Raw genomic sequence first — 16,487 nt, 5'->3', positions numbered from 1 at the left:
AGCCCTGAGAGCACCTCACACCTGATGACCAGGTTCTTGCCCATTATCGACAGGGAGCGCCCTCCCCACAGTCCCAGTTTCTGTTTCACCTTGGCAGTCCGCTCCTGCCAGTTCTTGTTGCACGCCTCGGCCCCTCCGAACCAGATCCCCAATACCTACACGTGGTCAGACCTGATGGTGAAGGGGACGCTGGATCGGTCGGGCCAGTTGCCGACGAGCATGGCTTCGCTCTTCGTGCGGTTGACCCTGGCCCCTGATGCCAGCTCGAACTGTTCGCAGATGCCAATTAGCCTGCGAACTGACCTCGGATCAGAGCAGAAGATAGTGACATCGTCCATGTACAGGGAGGTTTTCACTTGGGTCCCTCCACTGCCTGGAAGCGTGGCCCCTCTTATGCTCCCATCTTTCCTGATGGCTTCTATGCAGCAGACAAACAAGACAGGGGAGAGGGGACAGCCCTGCCCGCCTCCAGACTTGATGGGGAAGCTGTCTGTTTTCCACCCTTTGACTGGGACTGACTACAGACGTCTGTGTAGAGCGGTTGGATCGAATTCCTGATTCCCTTCGCAAATCCCATTTCGGAGATCCATCACATACGCGTGTGATATCCTGTCGAAGGCTCTTTCCTGGTCCAAGCTGACCAGACAGGCGCCCACCCCACTGTCCTGCACGTAGGCGATGGTGTCCCTCAGCAGAGCGAGGCTGTCCGAGATCTCCCTGCCCAGTACAGCACAGGTCCAATTTTTAATGTCCTCCCTTTCCCCCCTTCTGCTTTGAGGTGAGGGTAATGATGCCCTTCCTCATGGATTCCGACATGCTGCCAGATAGAAACATAGCATTGTACACTTCCAACAGGCCTGGGCCCATCCAGTTCCACAGAGCCGAGTACAACTCAACCGGTAAGCCATCGCTTCTGGGAGTCTTACCCGACCCGAAGGAATGGATGGAGCCTGTCAGCTCGTCCAGGGTCAGAGGCTGACCCAGACTCTCCTGCTTGCCGTCATCTGAGACCTGCGTGATAGACGACAGGAAGTTGCGGGAGGCTGTGGGGTCTGTGGCCTTTTCGTTGTACAGACCGACATAGAAGGACCTGCAGATTCTCAGTATGTCTGTCTGCGAGGACGTGACTGAGCTGTCCTCTTCCTTAAGGTTGTGGATCACAGAGCTCCCCCTGGGCACCTTCTGGAGGAAGAAGCATGAGCACGTCTCGTCCTGCTCCACGGTTTTGACCCTCTATCGGGAGATAATCTTGGAGGATTCGACGGCGAAGTACTGGATTTATCAGCTCTTCAACTCTCGTAATCCCTCCCTCACAACTATTCCCTTTGACTGCAGAAAGAGAAATTGCTGCAACTCTGTCTGGAGCTTACACACTTTCCTCTGCCCCTGCCTTGCTTTCGGATCCCTTGCAGGGTGAAGAACCTCTTGATGTTCTCCTTGGTGGCTTCCCATCAGTGGCCAGGGGAATCAAAGAAGGCTTTCAAGGTTCTCCAACCTGTGAACTCCCTCCCTCGTTCCTTAATGTTCTCTTGGGTCAGCAGGTTAACATTCAGCTTCCACCGCCCCCCCCCCGCCTGCTTTCTAGTCCTCCGGCAGGTGACAGGTGGCTCGCATAAGGCCCTGGTTAGAGAAGAACACCTGCGTGAAGCTGGTGGATCTGACCGAGACGGACTCTGAGAGGAAGAGGAAGTCGATCCGGGAGCAGGCTGAGCAGTCCGATCATGACCAGGTGGCTTGTGGCTATGCTCCACCTGTGGGGGTGTCACGCTCCAGTCTGTGAAGTCCGCATTCTGGTTCATAGTCCGGTCCATCGTTCCTTATTCCAGGTTTTCCGGTTTTCCCTTGTTCTGTTGGGTGCTCTAATTGAGGCACCTGATTCTCATTTTGGGCTGGCTACATATACAGCTCCTGGGTTCAGCTTCATTTGCTGGACTGTCCCTTCCCTTCCCTTCCCTTCTCCTTCCTTCTGAAGCCTTTACCTGAAGACTTGCCTGCAACCTCGCCTGTGTCCTTGTCTGTATCACTGTTAAGTTCGCCGGAGCAAGACTGGAGCCTTGCTGTGTCTAGATAAGAAACTGTCTATCGTTGTTTGGAACTGTCTCTGTGTCCACGCCTTCGCTAGGTAGGTCCAGCGTTTGCCGCTACCTTGTGTTAGGAACAGTCTCTGTGTCCATGCCTTCGCTAGGTAGGTCCAGCCGTTTGCCACTCCCTTGTGTTGGAAACAGTCTCTGTGTCCACACCTTCGCTAGGTAGGTCCAGCCGTTTGCTGCTGCCTTGTGTTGAGAACCGTCTCGTCGTGTTCAGCATTCTGTGTACGAGTCCCGGCCCTACGTCTTGTTCCCAAAGAGGGGTCCCGGCTCTGTGTTCCATGTTCCTGTCTCTCAAGTCCAAGGCTCCGTGTTCCCATGCTCTAGAAAAGGCTCCGAGTGTCCAGTCTTCGTCCAAGGCTCTGAGTTCCTGTTCTGCCAAGACCAAGTCAAGGTTTCGTGTTCTCACCCAGCCCAGGAAAGCCTCGAAGAATCCAAGCCTCGTCCAGTCCTGTAGCCACGTCATGTCTTTGCCTAGTTTTTGGAGTCCGAGCCCAAGTCAAGACTCAGGTTCTGGGTCCTAGCCCAGTCTCTGGCTCAGAGTCCATACCCAAGCCCTTGAAGGACCCAAGCTATGTCCAGTCCTGTAGCCACGTCATGTCCTCGCCTAGTTCTGGGGTTCTAGCCCGAGTCAAGACCCAAGTTCTGGGTCCTTGTCCAGTCTCTGGCTCCGAGTCCAAGCCCAGGCTCCTAGTTCCCTGTTCCTTGTCCTGGTCCCGCTTTCCTAGCCAAGTCCTAGCCCAAGTCTGTGTTCCTGTCCCAGCCACTAGTCTGAGTCCTAGTCCAGTTCCCAGTACTTCAGTGCCTGTGTCTTGCATTTGGGTCCGCCACCAGCGCTCAACTTGTGACAGGGGGTGTCTAAGGTGTCGCGCAGCTCGGCTGTTTTGACGTTTCCATCAGGAATCTGGAGGTACTATCTGATAGCTCACGGCAAATCCTCTCTCCTTTGCCGGAGTGGGCAGGTAGTCTAGCCTTACCCCCATTGTTTTGGATTTGGCGTTTTAAAGTTGAAAACATTTCACAAAATGAGATTGTTTTAAAATTATGAATTGGTGAAAAAAGGTAGTAAACAAAGAAAGACCGTTAAAACAGTGAGAAAGACAGTTATAATGTTGGCAATTCCTTTTTCATGTTTACGTAAGGAGCATAAGTCACGTGTTATCGTGAACTTTCTCTGGGTCCTCTACAATGTCGGCACATGATCCTTTGTTTGAAACTGGTCATCACACTCCAGCTGTGGTCCGACCAATCTTCAGCATTGCATCCCGTTAGAAACTCTGCAGCCTCCTCACTCTCTGCGCAACTTCAAAGAGCCAGCTCCTTCGGGACAAGAGAGCGCAGCACAGCGGAAGAGGCGGGACCCGGTGGTGACTGACAGGAGAGGGATGCGGAGTCCTACAATCAGAAGTAAAAGCTGCCTGTAACGTCACGCCAAGGGCCGGTCTAGGAATGATTGACATCTGAATTGCATTATCGTCACGCCCTCCCGTCAGACGAGGGCGGAACTCGAAATGAGTGATAGGCGTTCTGCCCAATAGATTTCGAGCTTTGAAACCTCTGCCAATGAACAAAGAGAATGCCGGTGATTGCTACAAGAGGGCGGGATGTTAGGGGAGTTGCGCAAGCGCATTGCGCAGGCTTCGGGAAGGCAGTCAGGCGACCTCGGGCGGTGATGGCGGCGGCGGTCTGGTTGCTGGGGCTTGCCCTGGGTTCGGCGCTGAGCGGCGGTCGGGGTACCGACCAGGTCCCGGTGTTGGCATGGTCCACGGACGGGTGAGTGGGGCAGGGAAGTGCGGCGGCTGGGGACGCCGGGGGCCCCGCTCCGCTCCGCGCCGGGATCCCGTCTTCCTACGGTTGTCAGATTCTTCGGCAGGAAGATGGCAGACGGCGTTTACCCGGAACGTCTGTGTACTTTGGGAGGTCGAATGCAGGTCTCCGAGCAGCGCTGATGTGCAGAGAGAACCTGGGGTGGAAGTCCACAGCTCTCTGGAAGTGACATCTTGGGGTGGTGAGAGAGGCCTGAATGTGAAATTCTTTCTCACCTTTGGAAAGTTCGAAGTAAATTTATTATCCAAATGCATCCATGTCACCATATCCCCTGTGATTCGTTTTCCTGCGGGCGTGCTCAATGGTCCACTATGGGCTAATGGCCATAACATTTGATGGAAGAGCGCACCAACTTGGGCATTCAACCAATGTGCAAATGACAACAAACCCAGAAATACAGAAAGGAAGATAGAGTAAATAAATAAGTAATCAATATTGAGAACATGAGATTAAGTCCTTGAAAGTGAGGCCATAGGTTGTGGGAACATTTCAGTGAAGGGGTGAGTGAAGTTATCCACTCTGGTTCAAGAGCCTGATGGTAGAAGGATAGTGACTGTTCCTGAACCTGGTGGTCTGAGTCTTGAGGCTCCTGTATCATCTTCCAGCTGGGTGTTGGGGAGGTGGGGGGAGCTGATGATGGATGCTACTTTCTTGCAACAGCACTCCATCTTTGCTTGGGCTGTATTTTAAAAATAACTTACTTCATATGTCATCTTTCATACATTAAGGTGCAGGCTCAAAGATAAATCAATATAGTCATAAACACGCAAGATAAAATTAAAAATCAAACACTTAGATTAAAATAATCAGGTATTGCATCACAACCTGTCATCTGGACCATTGTGAGGAATACTAATCACAGTTACCCTGGATCCATCATGGGCACCAGCCTCCCTGGTATCGCAGACACCATCTGGGACGTCCCCTCTTCTCATTGCTACCATCCAGGAGGAGGTACAGGAGCCTGAAGAGACACACCCATCAATTCAGGAACAACTTCTTTTCCTCTGCCAGCAGATTTCTGAATGGACAATGAGCCCTTGTACACTACCTCACTTTTTTCCCCCTTTTTATACTACTAATTTGATATATAGAGTACTGTGCAAAAATCTTAGGCTTATGTAAATATCTAGGGTGCCTAAGACTTTTGCACAGTACTGTAGTAATTTTATGTATTGCACTGTACTGCTGCCACACAAAAAAAAACAAATTTCATAACACAATGAGTGATGATAAACCTGATTCTGATATGAGTCTCTGTTGTGGACTGGGAAGGGGCAGGGAGAGGGGAGTCACGGTTAGGAAAAAGGGAAGGGGCCAAGGGAGGGAGTGGGAAGCATCACAGAGACATTCTGTAATGACCAATAAACTAATTGTTTGGAATCAAATTGCCTTGCCTGGTGTCTCAGGGCTGGGTGGGTCTGCAGCCGGGGCACCCCCGCCCCAACACTCCTCCTCTGCCACCCGTCCCACACCCTTCCCAACATCTTTTGCTCCCACCAAACTTGCTCTCCACTGCACATTGACAAATACAGTACAGTGTGAAATTCTTAGGCATCTTCGTGACATAATTATGCACACACACACACACACACACACACAAAATAACAAATGTCACGATATCTGCCAGTGATATTAAACCTGACGAAGGGCCTTGGCCTGAAACGTCAACTCTACCTCTTCTTACAGATGCCTGGCCTGCTGCGTTCCACCAGCATTTTGTGTGTGTTGTCTGAAAGCTCGTGGAGATTGTGCAGCAGAGTTCACCAGGATACTGCCTGGGTCATGCGGCACGTGTCTGGAGTTTGGGCTCCCATTGTCAGCTAGACTGGGGGTCGATTGGAAAATGAAGCCTTGGGTGTACCCGTCTGAGAATCGATGGGGGGAAGTTGGAGGACTATCTGCCTGGGTGGGAAAGGGGAAGAACAGGCCTTGTCTTGACGTTTTGTTGCTGGTGTTCTGAGCATTATGGACATACTATGTTGGTGTCAGAATGTGCAGTGACACATGTAGGCTGTACCCCCTCTCCTCCCAGTCACAAAGGGAAAAAAGATCATAATACAGTTCAAGACCCTGAGTGGTATGACTGTAGAGTTGTTGGTGAACTTGTTCTTCCACGGACCGAGCACTGGGCGTCCTGTCTTGGTCTAAATGCCTCTTCGATCCTTCCTTCCTTATCTGACTCCAAAGTCCACTCTGTTTAGCAGCAGCAAGGCACATCCCCTTCCCACCTTCCCACACACCCACTGATGTACACAGATGGGCCTCAGACCCCAGGGCAGGCTGCTTCCGGCTCTTTGACTTCCAGTACTTGGCCCCGAACTCGCGCACAATGGCCTACAGACCTCTGACTTCCAGGTTTGCCCATTCCCAACCTTCTCTGTGGTTCCGTGTGCTAGGCCTAGGGCCGTGGCTGACAAACTTGACACCCTCTCTCTCTCTCTCTCCTCCCCCTCAGCTCCCTGTGGCACTCCCAGGCTGCTCCTAACGAAGGCCACATTGTCTCTGAGCAGCAGCTGGTGTCGTACCTGAGACCGGCCCTGGGGATGGGCCCCAAGACTATCATACTCTTTCTTCAGGAAAAGGTGAGGACCCTTCGCCGGGTGGCCGGTCTGCTCGCGAGTCTCTCCTACACCAGTGCCCAGATCCAAACCTCGACCTCCCACCGCCCCCCCACTCCCCTTCAGAGGTTCAACCAACTCCTCCCTCTTCACCGTCGAAGAAATCTTCAAGAGGTGACACTTCAAAAAAAGATGGCATACGTTGCTAAGGACCCCATCACCCTCTTCTCATTGCTACCATCAGGGAGGTACGGGAGCCTGATGACACACAATGATTCAGGAATAGCTTTTCCCCTCGGTGTTCGATTTCTGGACGGACCATGAAAACAACCTCACCATTTTTACACTCTTTCTGCATTACTTATTGAACTATTTTATATATACGTTTATCATAATTTATAGTATCTTTCATATTTTGCACTGTACTGCAACCATTTTATAGGCATCCGTTAGTCTCGTGAGACCATGGATTCGCGCCTTGGGAGGTTTCCAGGGCGCAGGCCTGGGCAAGGTTGTATGGAAGACCGGCAGTTGCCCATGCTGCAAGTCTCCCCTCTCCATGCCACCGATGTCCAAGGGAAGGGCATTAGGGCCGATACAGCTTGGCACCGGTGTCGTCGCAGAGCAATGTGTGGTTAAGTGCCTTGCTCAAGGACACAACATGCTGCCTCAGCTGAGGCTCAAACTAGCGACCTTCAGATCACTAGACTGACGCCTTAACCACTTGGCCATTCGCCAACACCACTGCAAACATAAACAACCAATTCCATGATATATGTTAATGACAGTAAATCTGATCTGATTCCCTTCCTCCCTGCTCCACTGCACCCCCGAGAGAGCTGGTTACCTCTTGCTGAGGTGTACTGAGGGTCCCTCTGTCCTGTCCCACCACCTTGTAGACCCTGACGAAGGGTCTCGGCCTGAAACGTTGACAGTACCTCTTCCTAGAGATGCTGCCTGGCCTGCTGCGTTCACCAGCGACTTTGATGTGTGTTGCTTGAATTTCCAGCGTCTGCAGAATTCCTGTTGTTTCCCCTTTATGAACTCTGAACTCTGTCTACGTTCCCGCTGTCTTGGTAAAGCGGCCAGCGTCATCAAAACCCCACCCACCCCAGGCATTTCCTCTTCTCCCCTCTCCCATCGGACAGGAGTTACAAAAGCCTGAAAGCACGTCCCACCAGGCTCAAGGCCAGCTTCTCCCAGCCGCCAGCAACACCGCCCTCACCCTCTGTCCGCCTCTCCCTGCAGCTTAGCGTTGACGATTTCACCGTATATGGAGGGGTCTACGGAAACAAACAGGACAGCGCGTTTCACCGCCTGCAGGTAATCGGCAATTGTTCACCCCAAACTGGGGTACGGTACCAGTGGGGACGGGTCTGTCACTGTGTAACACCGGGGTACGGTACCGGTGGGGACGGGTCCGTCACCGTATAACTGGGGTGCGGTACCGGTGGGGACGGGTCCGTCACCGTGTAACTGGGGTACGGTACCGGTGGGGACGGGTCTGTCACCGTATAACTGGGGTACGGTACCGGTGGGGACGGGTCCGTCACCGTATAATTGGGGTACAGTACCGGTGGGGACGGGTCCGTCACCGTCTAACTGGGGTACGGTACCGGTGGGGACGGGTCCGTCACCGTCTAACTGGAGTATAATATCACTGAACGCCGACTGTTGCTCTTTGGGTTTCAGGTGGCCCTGGAATCCTCACCCTCCTCCCTCATCCTGCCTTCAGTGGACTGGCATGCCACCAGCTCTCTGCTGCCTCTCCTGCAGGCCACTGTAGGGGCTGGTCCGCTCTACGTGGACCCACTGACCATCCGCGATCTCCGGCTCAACGCCAGTGTCCCCTCTTTGCTTGCTGTTCGCCTCCCCTACAGCTCTGGGTGAGTGTGGGGCTTCCCGTAGGGGAGGGTGGAAGTGGTACGTTGCTGCTCTGGGCTGGGATTCCTCGCGGGTTGGGCTCGACCCTCGAGTGGTACTGTTCCGGAAAGAGAAACACATCAAATGCTGGATGTACTCAGGTAGTACATATGGAGAGCTTTAAACAGTCGACGTTTCGGACTGAGGCCCCTCATCAGGACTGGAAAGGAAGCCAGATGAGCTGATATCTTGTATTCCTTCCAGCCAGTTTGTACCTGTCCCGCTCCCCCAACTGTTTTCCCCCTTCCTGCCCATCCTGATGAATGGTCTCGGCTGGAAACAACGACTGTTTATTCCTCTCCGCAGATGCTGCCTGACCTGCTGAGCTCCTCCAGCATTTTGTTTGTGTTGCTCTGGATTCCAGCGTCTGCAGCACCTCCTCTGCTCCTGTAAGATATTAAGTAGTTCTGCCCGTCGTCCCTTGTCAGTCATTCGATCAGTCCAACTCCCATTCTTGCAACTCCCCCCTTACCAATCAATCGAGGGCATGCCCTCTGCTGATTACTACCATAAGGGAGGAGGTACCCAGGAGCCTCAAGACTCTCACTCAACAATTTAAGAACAGCTGCTTTCCCTCCACCGTCAAATTTCGAAAGTCCATGAAAACTCTCACTCCTTGCAGTGTTTACTCTCTCTCTTGTACACTCTTTTATTTGTGTTTATTTTTCTGCTTAAAAACAACAAATTTCATGACGTACCGTGGTACAACCCTGGTTCTGATTCTACGAACCCGTCTACCTCTGCTTCAAAGGACTTGGCCTCCACAGCCGTCCGTAGCCATGAATTCCACAGATTCACCCCTTTCCCACTGCTGCCTGTACCTTCTCCCCATGACCGCGTGGGTTTCCTCTGGGTGCTCCAGTTTCCTCCCACAGTCCAAAAGACTCACCAGTTGGTAGGTTAATTGGTCATTGTAAATTGTCCTGTGATGAGGCAAGTGTTAAATTGGGGGATTGCTAGACGGCACTGCTCAAAGGGTTTACTCTCTGTTGTACCTCAGTAGATAAATAAATAAATAAAGTCCTCCTCATCTCTGTTCTGAAGGGAGATTCCCCTATTCTGAGTTGTATTCTCTGGTCCTGGACTCCCCCACCATGGGAAACATCCTCTCCACATCTGCTCTGTGTCCTCTGGTCCTAGACTCTCCCATGATCGGAAACATCCTCTCCACATCCACTCTATCTGTGCCCTCTGGTCCTGGACTCCCCCACTATAGGAAACGTCCTCTCCACATCCACTCTATCTGTGCCCTCTGGTCCTAGACTCCCCCACTATAGGAAACATCCTCTCCACATCCACTCTATCTGTGCCCTCTGGTCCTGGACTCCCCCACTATAGGAAACGTCCTCTCCACATCCACTCTATCTGTGCCCTCTGGTCCTAGACTCCCCCACTATAGGAAACGTCCTCTCCACATCCACTCTATCTGTGCCCTCTGGTCCTAGACTCCCCCACTATAGGAAACATCCTCTCCACATCCACTCTATCTGTGCCCTCTGGTCCTGGACTCCCCCACTACAGGAAACATCCTATCCACATCCACTCTGTCTGTCTCCTCTGGTCCTAGACTCCCCCACTATAGGAAACATCCTCTCCACATCCACTCTATCTGTGTCCTCTGGTCCTAGACTCCCCCACTATAGGAAACATCCTCTCCACATCCACTCTATCTGTGCCCTCTGGTCCTAGACTCCCCCACTATAGGAAACATCCTCTCCACATCCACTCTATCTGTGTCCTCTGGTCCTAGACTCCCCCACTATAGGAAACATCCTCTCCACATCCACTCTATCTGTGCCCTCTGGTCCTGGACTCCCCCACTACAGGAAACATCCTCTCCACATCCACTCTATCTGTCCTCTGCTCCTAGACTCTCCCACTGTAGGGAACCTCCTCTCCACATCTATCTATGCCTTCCAACATCCAATGCAATTCCCCCTCATTCTTCTAAACCCCAGTGAGTAGAGGCCCAGAGCCATCAAATGTGCATCATACATTAACCCTTTCATTCCCAGGATCATTCTTGTGAATCTCCTTTGCTTGGTACCAAAAAACCCACCCCACCCCACCCCCATATTTTTCAGTGTTCGTGTTTTCAATTAGATCCTTCCCTCTACATCCTTCTGGTATGGGTTAAGTATTGTCTCAGTGGGGCTCGAATAAAATCATACCCCTTAGCATTATCCATTTCCACTCTGGGGGGAAAAAGCTCTTGCCATCCACTCTATCTATGCTCTGGTTTCTGTCGTAATCACATTTGCCATCCTCCAATCCTCTGGCACCTTATCCATGCCTAAGTTTAGTTGCTTGGTATTTAAGATGAGGTAGTAGATTGGATTAGACGTTGGTTTTGTGGGAGAAGCTGGAGAGTGGTAGTAGATGGCGGAAGGTATTTGGTGCAGTCAAGTGTGAGTTGGTACACTTTGGGGGTCTTGCACAGCCGTAGAACAAAGGGATCCGAGAATACAGATCTGTAATTTCTTGAAATTGGTGTCACAGGTCGATAGGTTCATAAAGAGAGCCTTTGGCACATGGGCCTTCATAAATCATAGTACTGAGTACAGGAGTTGGGATGTAATGTGGAAATCGTGTCAGACGTTGGTGAGGTGTAGTTTGGAGTTTTGTGTGTAGTTTTGGTTACTTAAGTACAGGAAAGATGTAAACAGAACTGAAAGGATGCAGAGAAGATTTACAAGGATGTGGCCAGGACTTTGAGGACCTGAGCTATAGGGAAGAATGAATAGGTTAGGACTTTATTTCCTAGTACATAGGATTTTGAGGAGAGATTTGACAGAGGTGTGCAAAATAATGGTAAGCACTTGGGCTACTGTGGTGATTTGGGTTGAACCTGAGGGTGTGTCTGTACCTGCTAATTGTCCACTTTGTTTTCATCCTTCTCAGCTCCATTTTGATACGTCCAAAGGAGGCCCTCGCTGCCAATGGTACGTTTGTTTCCTCGTGTTTCTCCCCTCCCTTCCACCTTACTCTGGCTTCTGTCCCCTTCTTTTCTAGTCCCGATGAAGAGCGTAGGCCCGAAACGTCGACCGTTTATTCCCCTTCATGGATGCAGCCTGACCTGATGCAGTTCTCCGACATTTTGTGTGTGTGTGTGTGTGTGTGTGTGTGTGTGTGTGTGCGCGCGGTTCTCTGACATTTTGTGTGTGTGTGTCTGTCTGCCTCTGGATTTCCAGCATCTGCAGAACTTCTTGTGTTTGATTTTCACCCTCTTTCCCTGTTACCTTTCCTCTTTCTCCCTCCCTTGTGTGTGCTTTCAGGTGTGGGGGGGGGAGGGTATCACCGCCCCGGATTTGATCTAACGCTGTCTGTCAGCGTGGAGTTTGCACGCTCCCTGTGACACACATGAGCTTCCCTCCCCGCACCCAATGACATGCGGGTTAATTGTCCTTCCTGGGGGTTGGGTGGGGGAGGGATTGGAATGGGATACTGTACACGGTGGGTTGGCAGGGACCAGATGGGCCAAAGGGCCAGTTTCTGTGCTGGACTGTTCAAAGATGGAATTTCGTCATGTCAGTCTCTCTCTCTGCTATCTCTGTCCCACTGTCACCCCTCTCTTCCCCCTGCCCCTGAGTGACACTGCCATTGCTGTACCCCACAGACGACATTGTGGGGAAGGTGCTGGACGTCCTGAAGGAGGACGGGGTCCCGTTCACTGCCATCCTCACCGCCTCCAGGCCCTCCCGGGTAAGCTGTTGCAGGGGAGAGGCGTGCAGGGAGGGGTGGGGTGGAGGGGATAAGGAGTGTGCGGGGAGAGGGGACGACGGGGAAGAATGTGAGCGGGGGTGTGGAGAGAGATGGGGCTATGGGGAGAGAGAGTTGGTGAGGGCAGGAAGTGCTGTGAGAGGGGGGAAGACAGTCTGGGGGTGGGGAGTGGAGCGGAGGAGGCCAGACAGCTCGGTGTGCTGGTGGGGAGGATGGGGTCTGGCTACTCTGGGTTCTCACACCATTCCCCCCCACCGTTTCTCCGCAGGTTGTCCGGGCTGTGCTGCCTGCCGCTCCAGCGCCCGGCCGCCACCTGCTGGGGCTGCAGGACGAGGGTGAGCGGGCTCACGCCCCGCTGGCCTTCAACCAGAGCGGGACCCCCTGCATCCTGCTGTGGGCGTCTCAGCTGTGGCTGTCCCGGGGTGAGCAGCAAGTCGACCTCACCAACCGCACGTTCGGGAGCACCGCCATAGTGTCCGTGCAACGCTCCGCCTGTGCCAACCACAGCGCCGAGTGAGTGGCCTCGGGAAGCGGAGGAGGAGGAGGGAGGGGACGCCGAGTGGGTGTGGGTGGCCGCGAGTAAGAGGGAGGGAGGGGCCACCGCGTCAGTGCCCGCCTGCCGGAGTCAACTGAGTAGCCGCGAGTAAGGAGGGACAGGCCACCGTTTGCAGCTCCTCCTGCGCCAACCACACGCGCTGACTGAGTGGAGGGAGGAGAGAGGACAAGGCTGAGGCTGTACAGATGGGTAGGGGGGGACAGGAGGGATGAGAGGGGTGAGGGTTTGGGACCACTGACTCCATGTCCATCCGCCGCTCCACGGGCGCTGAGAGATGGGGTGGGGGGATGCAGGGAAGGAGGGGGCGATAGGGTAATGTTCTACTGCCCAGTGTGTGTCCATAGGGGAGGGGTATGATGGGTTGGAGCAGGGGAGAGACCATTTGGGAGGGTGGGGAGTGGATGGGACAGAGGTGGGATAGCGTGGGGTGAGCATTGGGGAGAGGAAGGGGTCAGTCATTTCTGAGGTGAGGGTATGTGTGTGTGTGCACTCTTCCCACCCCATCACCCTCCCATTTCCTCAGTTGCTCCTCGCTGGTACTCCATGGGATCCTACTGTGCATGGGTAGGGTGCTGGGGCTTCGGGTCGAGGATTAGAGAGGAGGCAGCACTCCATCTCTGATGATGCCCCAAGCATTGGTCACCCTCACCTCGGAAATGGACTGCTGCCCCACCTGCCGTCTAGTGGCTCGAGGCGGGAGGTCGATCGTCTCCCTGGAGCTGAGTGGGGATGATGGTGGTGGGGCTGCTCATTAACGCTCTGTTCCCGTTCCCCACCTCCGACTCCGCAGACTCGTCCTCGAGTACAGCAACGTGGAGAAGCTCGGGGCAGTGAAGATCACGTAAGTACCAGAGTGACGTCTTCAGGGTCCGTCCTGGACAGCAATTCCACTTCCTGCTCCTCCCTGACCCGGCAACTCGATCTCTTGAACACCCCAATCTCACCCCAACCACATGTCCTGTTTGTGGGCCCCGTCCTCCACGTCTCTATCACACCCTCTGTCTCAATCTATCTCCCTCCCTCCCTCTACCTATCTCTCTCCACCGTTCCTCCAGTTCCCCTCCCCCTCCCTTACCCTCCCATCCCTTACTGCTTCCTCCCTCCCCCGCTCTCCTCCCACCCCCTCTTTCTTGGGGAGAGCCCTGCCTCCTTCCTTACTCGACATCATGGGCACCAGCCTCCTCATCATCAAGGACATTTTCAAAGTGAGGTCCCTCTGTTAAACCTTACTTCTAATTATTACCCGTTACCCGATAATTGTCAAACCTTCTAATTATTACCCATTACCCGATGCAAGAACACACAGTACTGCAGAAGATAAGCAACAGCTTTTTATTAGTAGCTTGCTACTGGAGAGAGAGCACCTAGGCACACACAAGTGGTCTCTCTTCTCTTCTCTCTGTCTGTCTGTCTGTCTCTCTCTCTCTCTGTCTGTCTCTCTCTCTCTCTCCCCCCTCCCCCAAAGCACAGAGACACAATTATTACATCATTTTTGTCAAGTAGCAGGAAACAAGTTTTTAGCTACCCCTATAGTTACATGCCCAGCAACAGTGGTATTTTAAGACAAAGACCCCTTAGTTACCTTAAAAGGTTAAAGCCATCAAACTCAGACAATGTGCACGATGTAGTTCCTCATTTTTCAACCATAGTTTCACATTTTTAGACAGAATAATTAAATTACTACATCCTGTCCTGCAACAAGGATTGCAAGGTCATATTGAACATAGAGTATTTATAGAACTAGTTTACAAGACAAAGACAGAAAAGCAGAACCCAATTCACAAAGCATAACTTCTGCAAAATTGTCAGTCTGAAAGCAACACAGGCAGACCACCCAGGCAGATGTCCGAGCAGCCCCTCCCCACAAGGGTCCGAAAACCACCCCCCCAACCCCTTCAACATCTCACCTCAAGAAGGTAGCATCCATCAACGAGGACCCTCACCATCCAGGACCTGCCCTTCTTACATTATTGCAATCGAGGAACCTGAAGGCACACCCTCAAACTTTTTAACTACAGCGTATTCTCACCCCCATCGGATTTCTAAACCATCAGTGAACGCGGCATCCTCATTCCTCTTGCTCAATGTATTTATTTGAATTTATCATAATTATTACGTCTCGCTGCCACAAAGCGTCTCAGGACTATTGTGAGTGATGATGGGCCACAGTGTTATTCTGCTCTGACTCCCTGCAGCTTTAAAATGAGCAACCAGTCATACAGGGTGTCAGCCAAGCCCTGGTTTACCCTGGACCAGGTGGAGGTCACCTCCGACAAGGACGCCGTCACATTCAACGTCACTGATGTCTACGCTCCAGCCGCCTACTCCTACCGTTGCGGCTACGTCTCCAATGATCCGGCCTCCAGCTCCGTCCTCCGCACCACTGCCACCTCCCAGCCTTGGAGGCTTCAGATCTACGATTTCCAGGTACAGTCGGAGGATGCTTGTTCTGTGAGCGATGGACTTGTGTACAGACCTCCCCCCGATCCCGCCTAAAGATCCCAGCTACTCCTGATCCCAATCCCCAATTCCCTGGGTTTCCATCCCAGCGCGTAACCCACTCCTGAGGATCTGTTATTCTGTATGTAGACCCCTGAACCTCTGGATCAGATCCCAGCCTGTAATCCACGACATGGGATCTATTATTCTGTATATAAAATCCCCAGAACCACTGGATTAGATCCCAGCCTGTAACCCCCACTTGGGCATCTCTTATTCCATATATATAAATCCCTTAACCCCTAGATTGGATCCCAGCTTGTAACCAATTCCTGAGGATCTAATATTCTATACACCCTGAACCCCTGGATTAGATTGCAGCCTTGAGAATGGGATAGATAGTGAACTAATAAGTTGTGCTCTCAGACAGTGTGTGTGTTTGCTGCTCTGCTGACCCATATCTTGCACTCTTTGCAGATCCAGGCATTCGGGGTGAAGGGCCTACGATTCTCCTACGCCAGTGACTGCTCTGGTTTCTTTACGCCGGCCGTCTGGATGGGTCTCCTCACGAGCCTTCTGATGGTTTCTATCTTGACGTACGGCCTGCACATGGTGACCAGCCTTAAGACCATGGACCGCTTTGATGACCCTAAGGGCCCCTCCATCTCTGTGCCCCAGACTGAGTGACCACCCCCTTTCTTACAAGTAACAAATCTCTGCCCCTTGGTGCCTATCCTTTAGCCCCTCACCTTCCATTGAAATTTCCCACATGATCCAGAGCAAGGATTGATTATCGGAGTGTCTGCTCTGTCTTCCCCCGCCTGATGTCTGCTCTGCTTCCAATGTTCACACTCCCATTCGCTTGGGCTAGGATGTCGAGCTGGCAGAACATGGGGACATCGGAGCAGTTCGTGACAATCCTCTCTCCCAATTCAACTCCTCACGACATCCCAATGTTAAGTGATTTCCCCCTGGACGTGCACTGGATTTTGCTCCTATTTAACTGTGGTATTATTTAATGGATGTATATAATTATTTTGGTAAAACATGAGTGTTTTGATCAGCCCCCAACGCTGCCATTGTTTCTGCGAAGGGAGTGTGTGATGGATAAAAGCCACACCAACTCCCCTGTCACCTGTTACACGTCAAGTGTCTGTCTGATCGACCAAGCTTGTATTGTTGATAATGTGCTTAAATGTGAATTTATTCTGATTTTGAAACTTCGTGTGAATCAATAAACGTGAATGAACCATTCTGCTGGGTCAGTGGGAAACTGGAGCTAAACGATGAGGCTTATGGTCCTAAGGTCAAACAGTCGAAGGATCAGACACAAAGTGAATCTCCCTCCACACCATCCCATCACACACTCCCGGG

At 52.3% G+C, this 16,487-nt stretch overlaps 1 protein-coding gene across 1 annotated transcript; it reads left to right on the top strand.

Moving 5' to 3' along the window:
* The first annotated feature begins 3,648 nt into the window (after window positions 1–3,648).
* Window positions 3,649–16,367, top strand: atp6ap1a (ATPase H+ transporting accessory protein 1a). Its single transcript, XM_072246399.1, has 10 exons — window positions 3,649–3,860; window positions 6,373–6,499; window positions 7,724–7,798; window positions 8,168–8,361; window positions 11,300–11,340; window positions 12,015–12,100; window positions 12,387–12,631; window positions 13,465–13,515; window positions 14,870–15,101; window positions 15,591–16,367. Exons 1-10 carry the CDS (start codon window positions 3,664–3,666, stop codon window positions 15,798–15,800), a joined length of 1,458 nt encoding a protein of 485 aa, XP_072102500.1. The 5' UTR covers window positions 3,649–3,663; the 3' UTR covers window positions 15,801–16,367.
* Window positions 16,368–16,487: the final 120 nt, after the last annotated feature.

Source organism: Mobula birostris, chromosome 29 (assembly GCF_030028105.1).
Source record: "Mobula birostris isolate sMobBir1 chromosome 29, sMobBir1.hap1, whole genome shotgun sequence".
Lineage (NCBI taxonomy): Eukaryota > Metazoa > Chordata > Chondrichthyes > Myliobatiformes > Myliobatidae > Mobula > Mobula birostris.
Note: the sequence above shows the minus strand (reverse complement) of the source record. Positions and strands in the feature narration are given on the sequence as shown.

Coding starts and splice junctions, on each gene's coding strand:
- atp6ap1a (XM_072246399.1), top strand. CDS start 3,664: ATGCCGGTGATTGCTACAAGAGGGCGGGATGTTAGGGGAGTTGCGCAA. Junction 8,362..11,299: donor CGCCTCCCCTACAGCTCTGG/GTGAGTGTGGGG, acceptor CATCCTTCTCAG/CTCCATTTTGATACGTCCAA. Junction 15,102..15,590: donor TTCAGATCTACGATTTCCAG/GTACAGTCGGAG, acceptor CACTCTTTGCAG/ATCCAGGCATTCGGGGTGAA.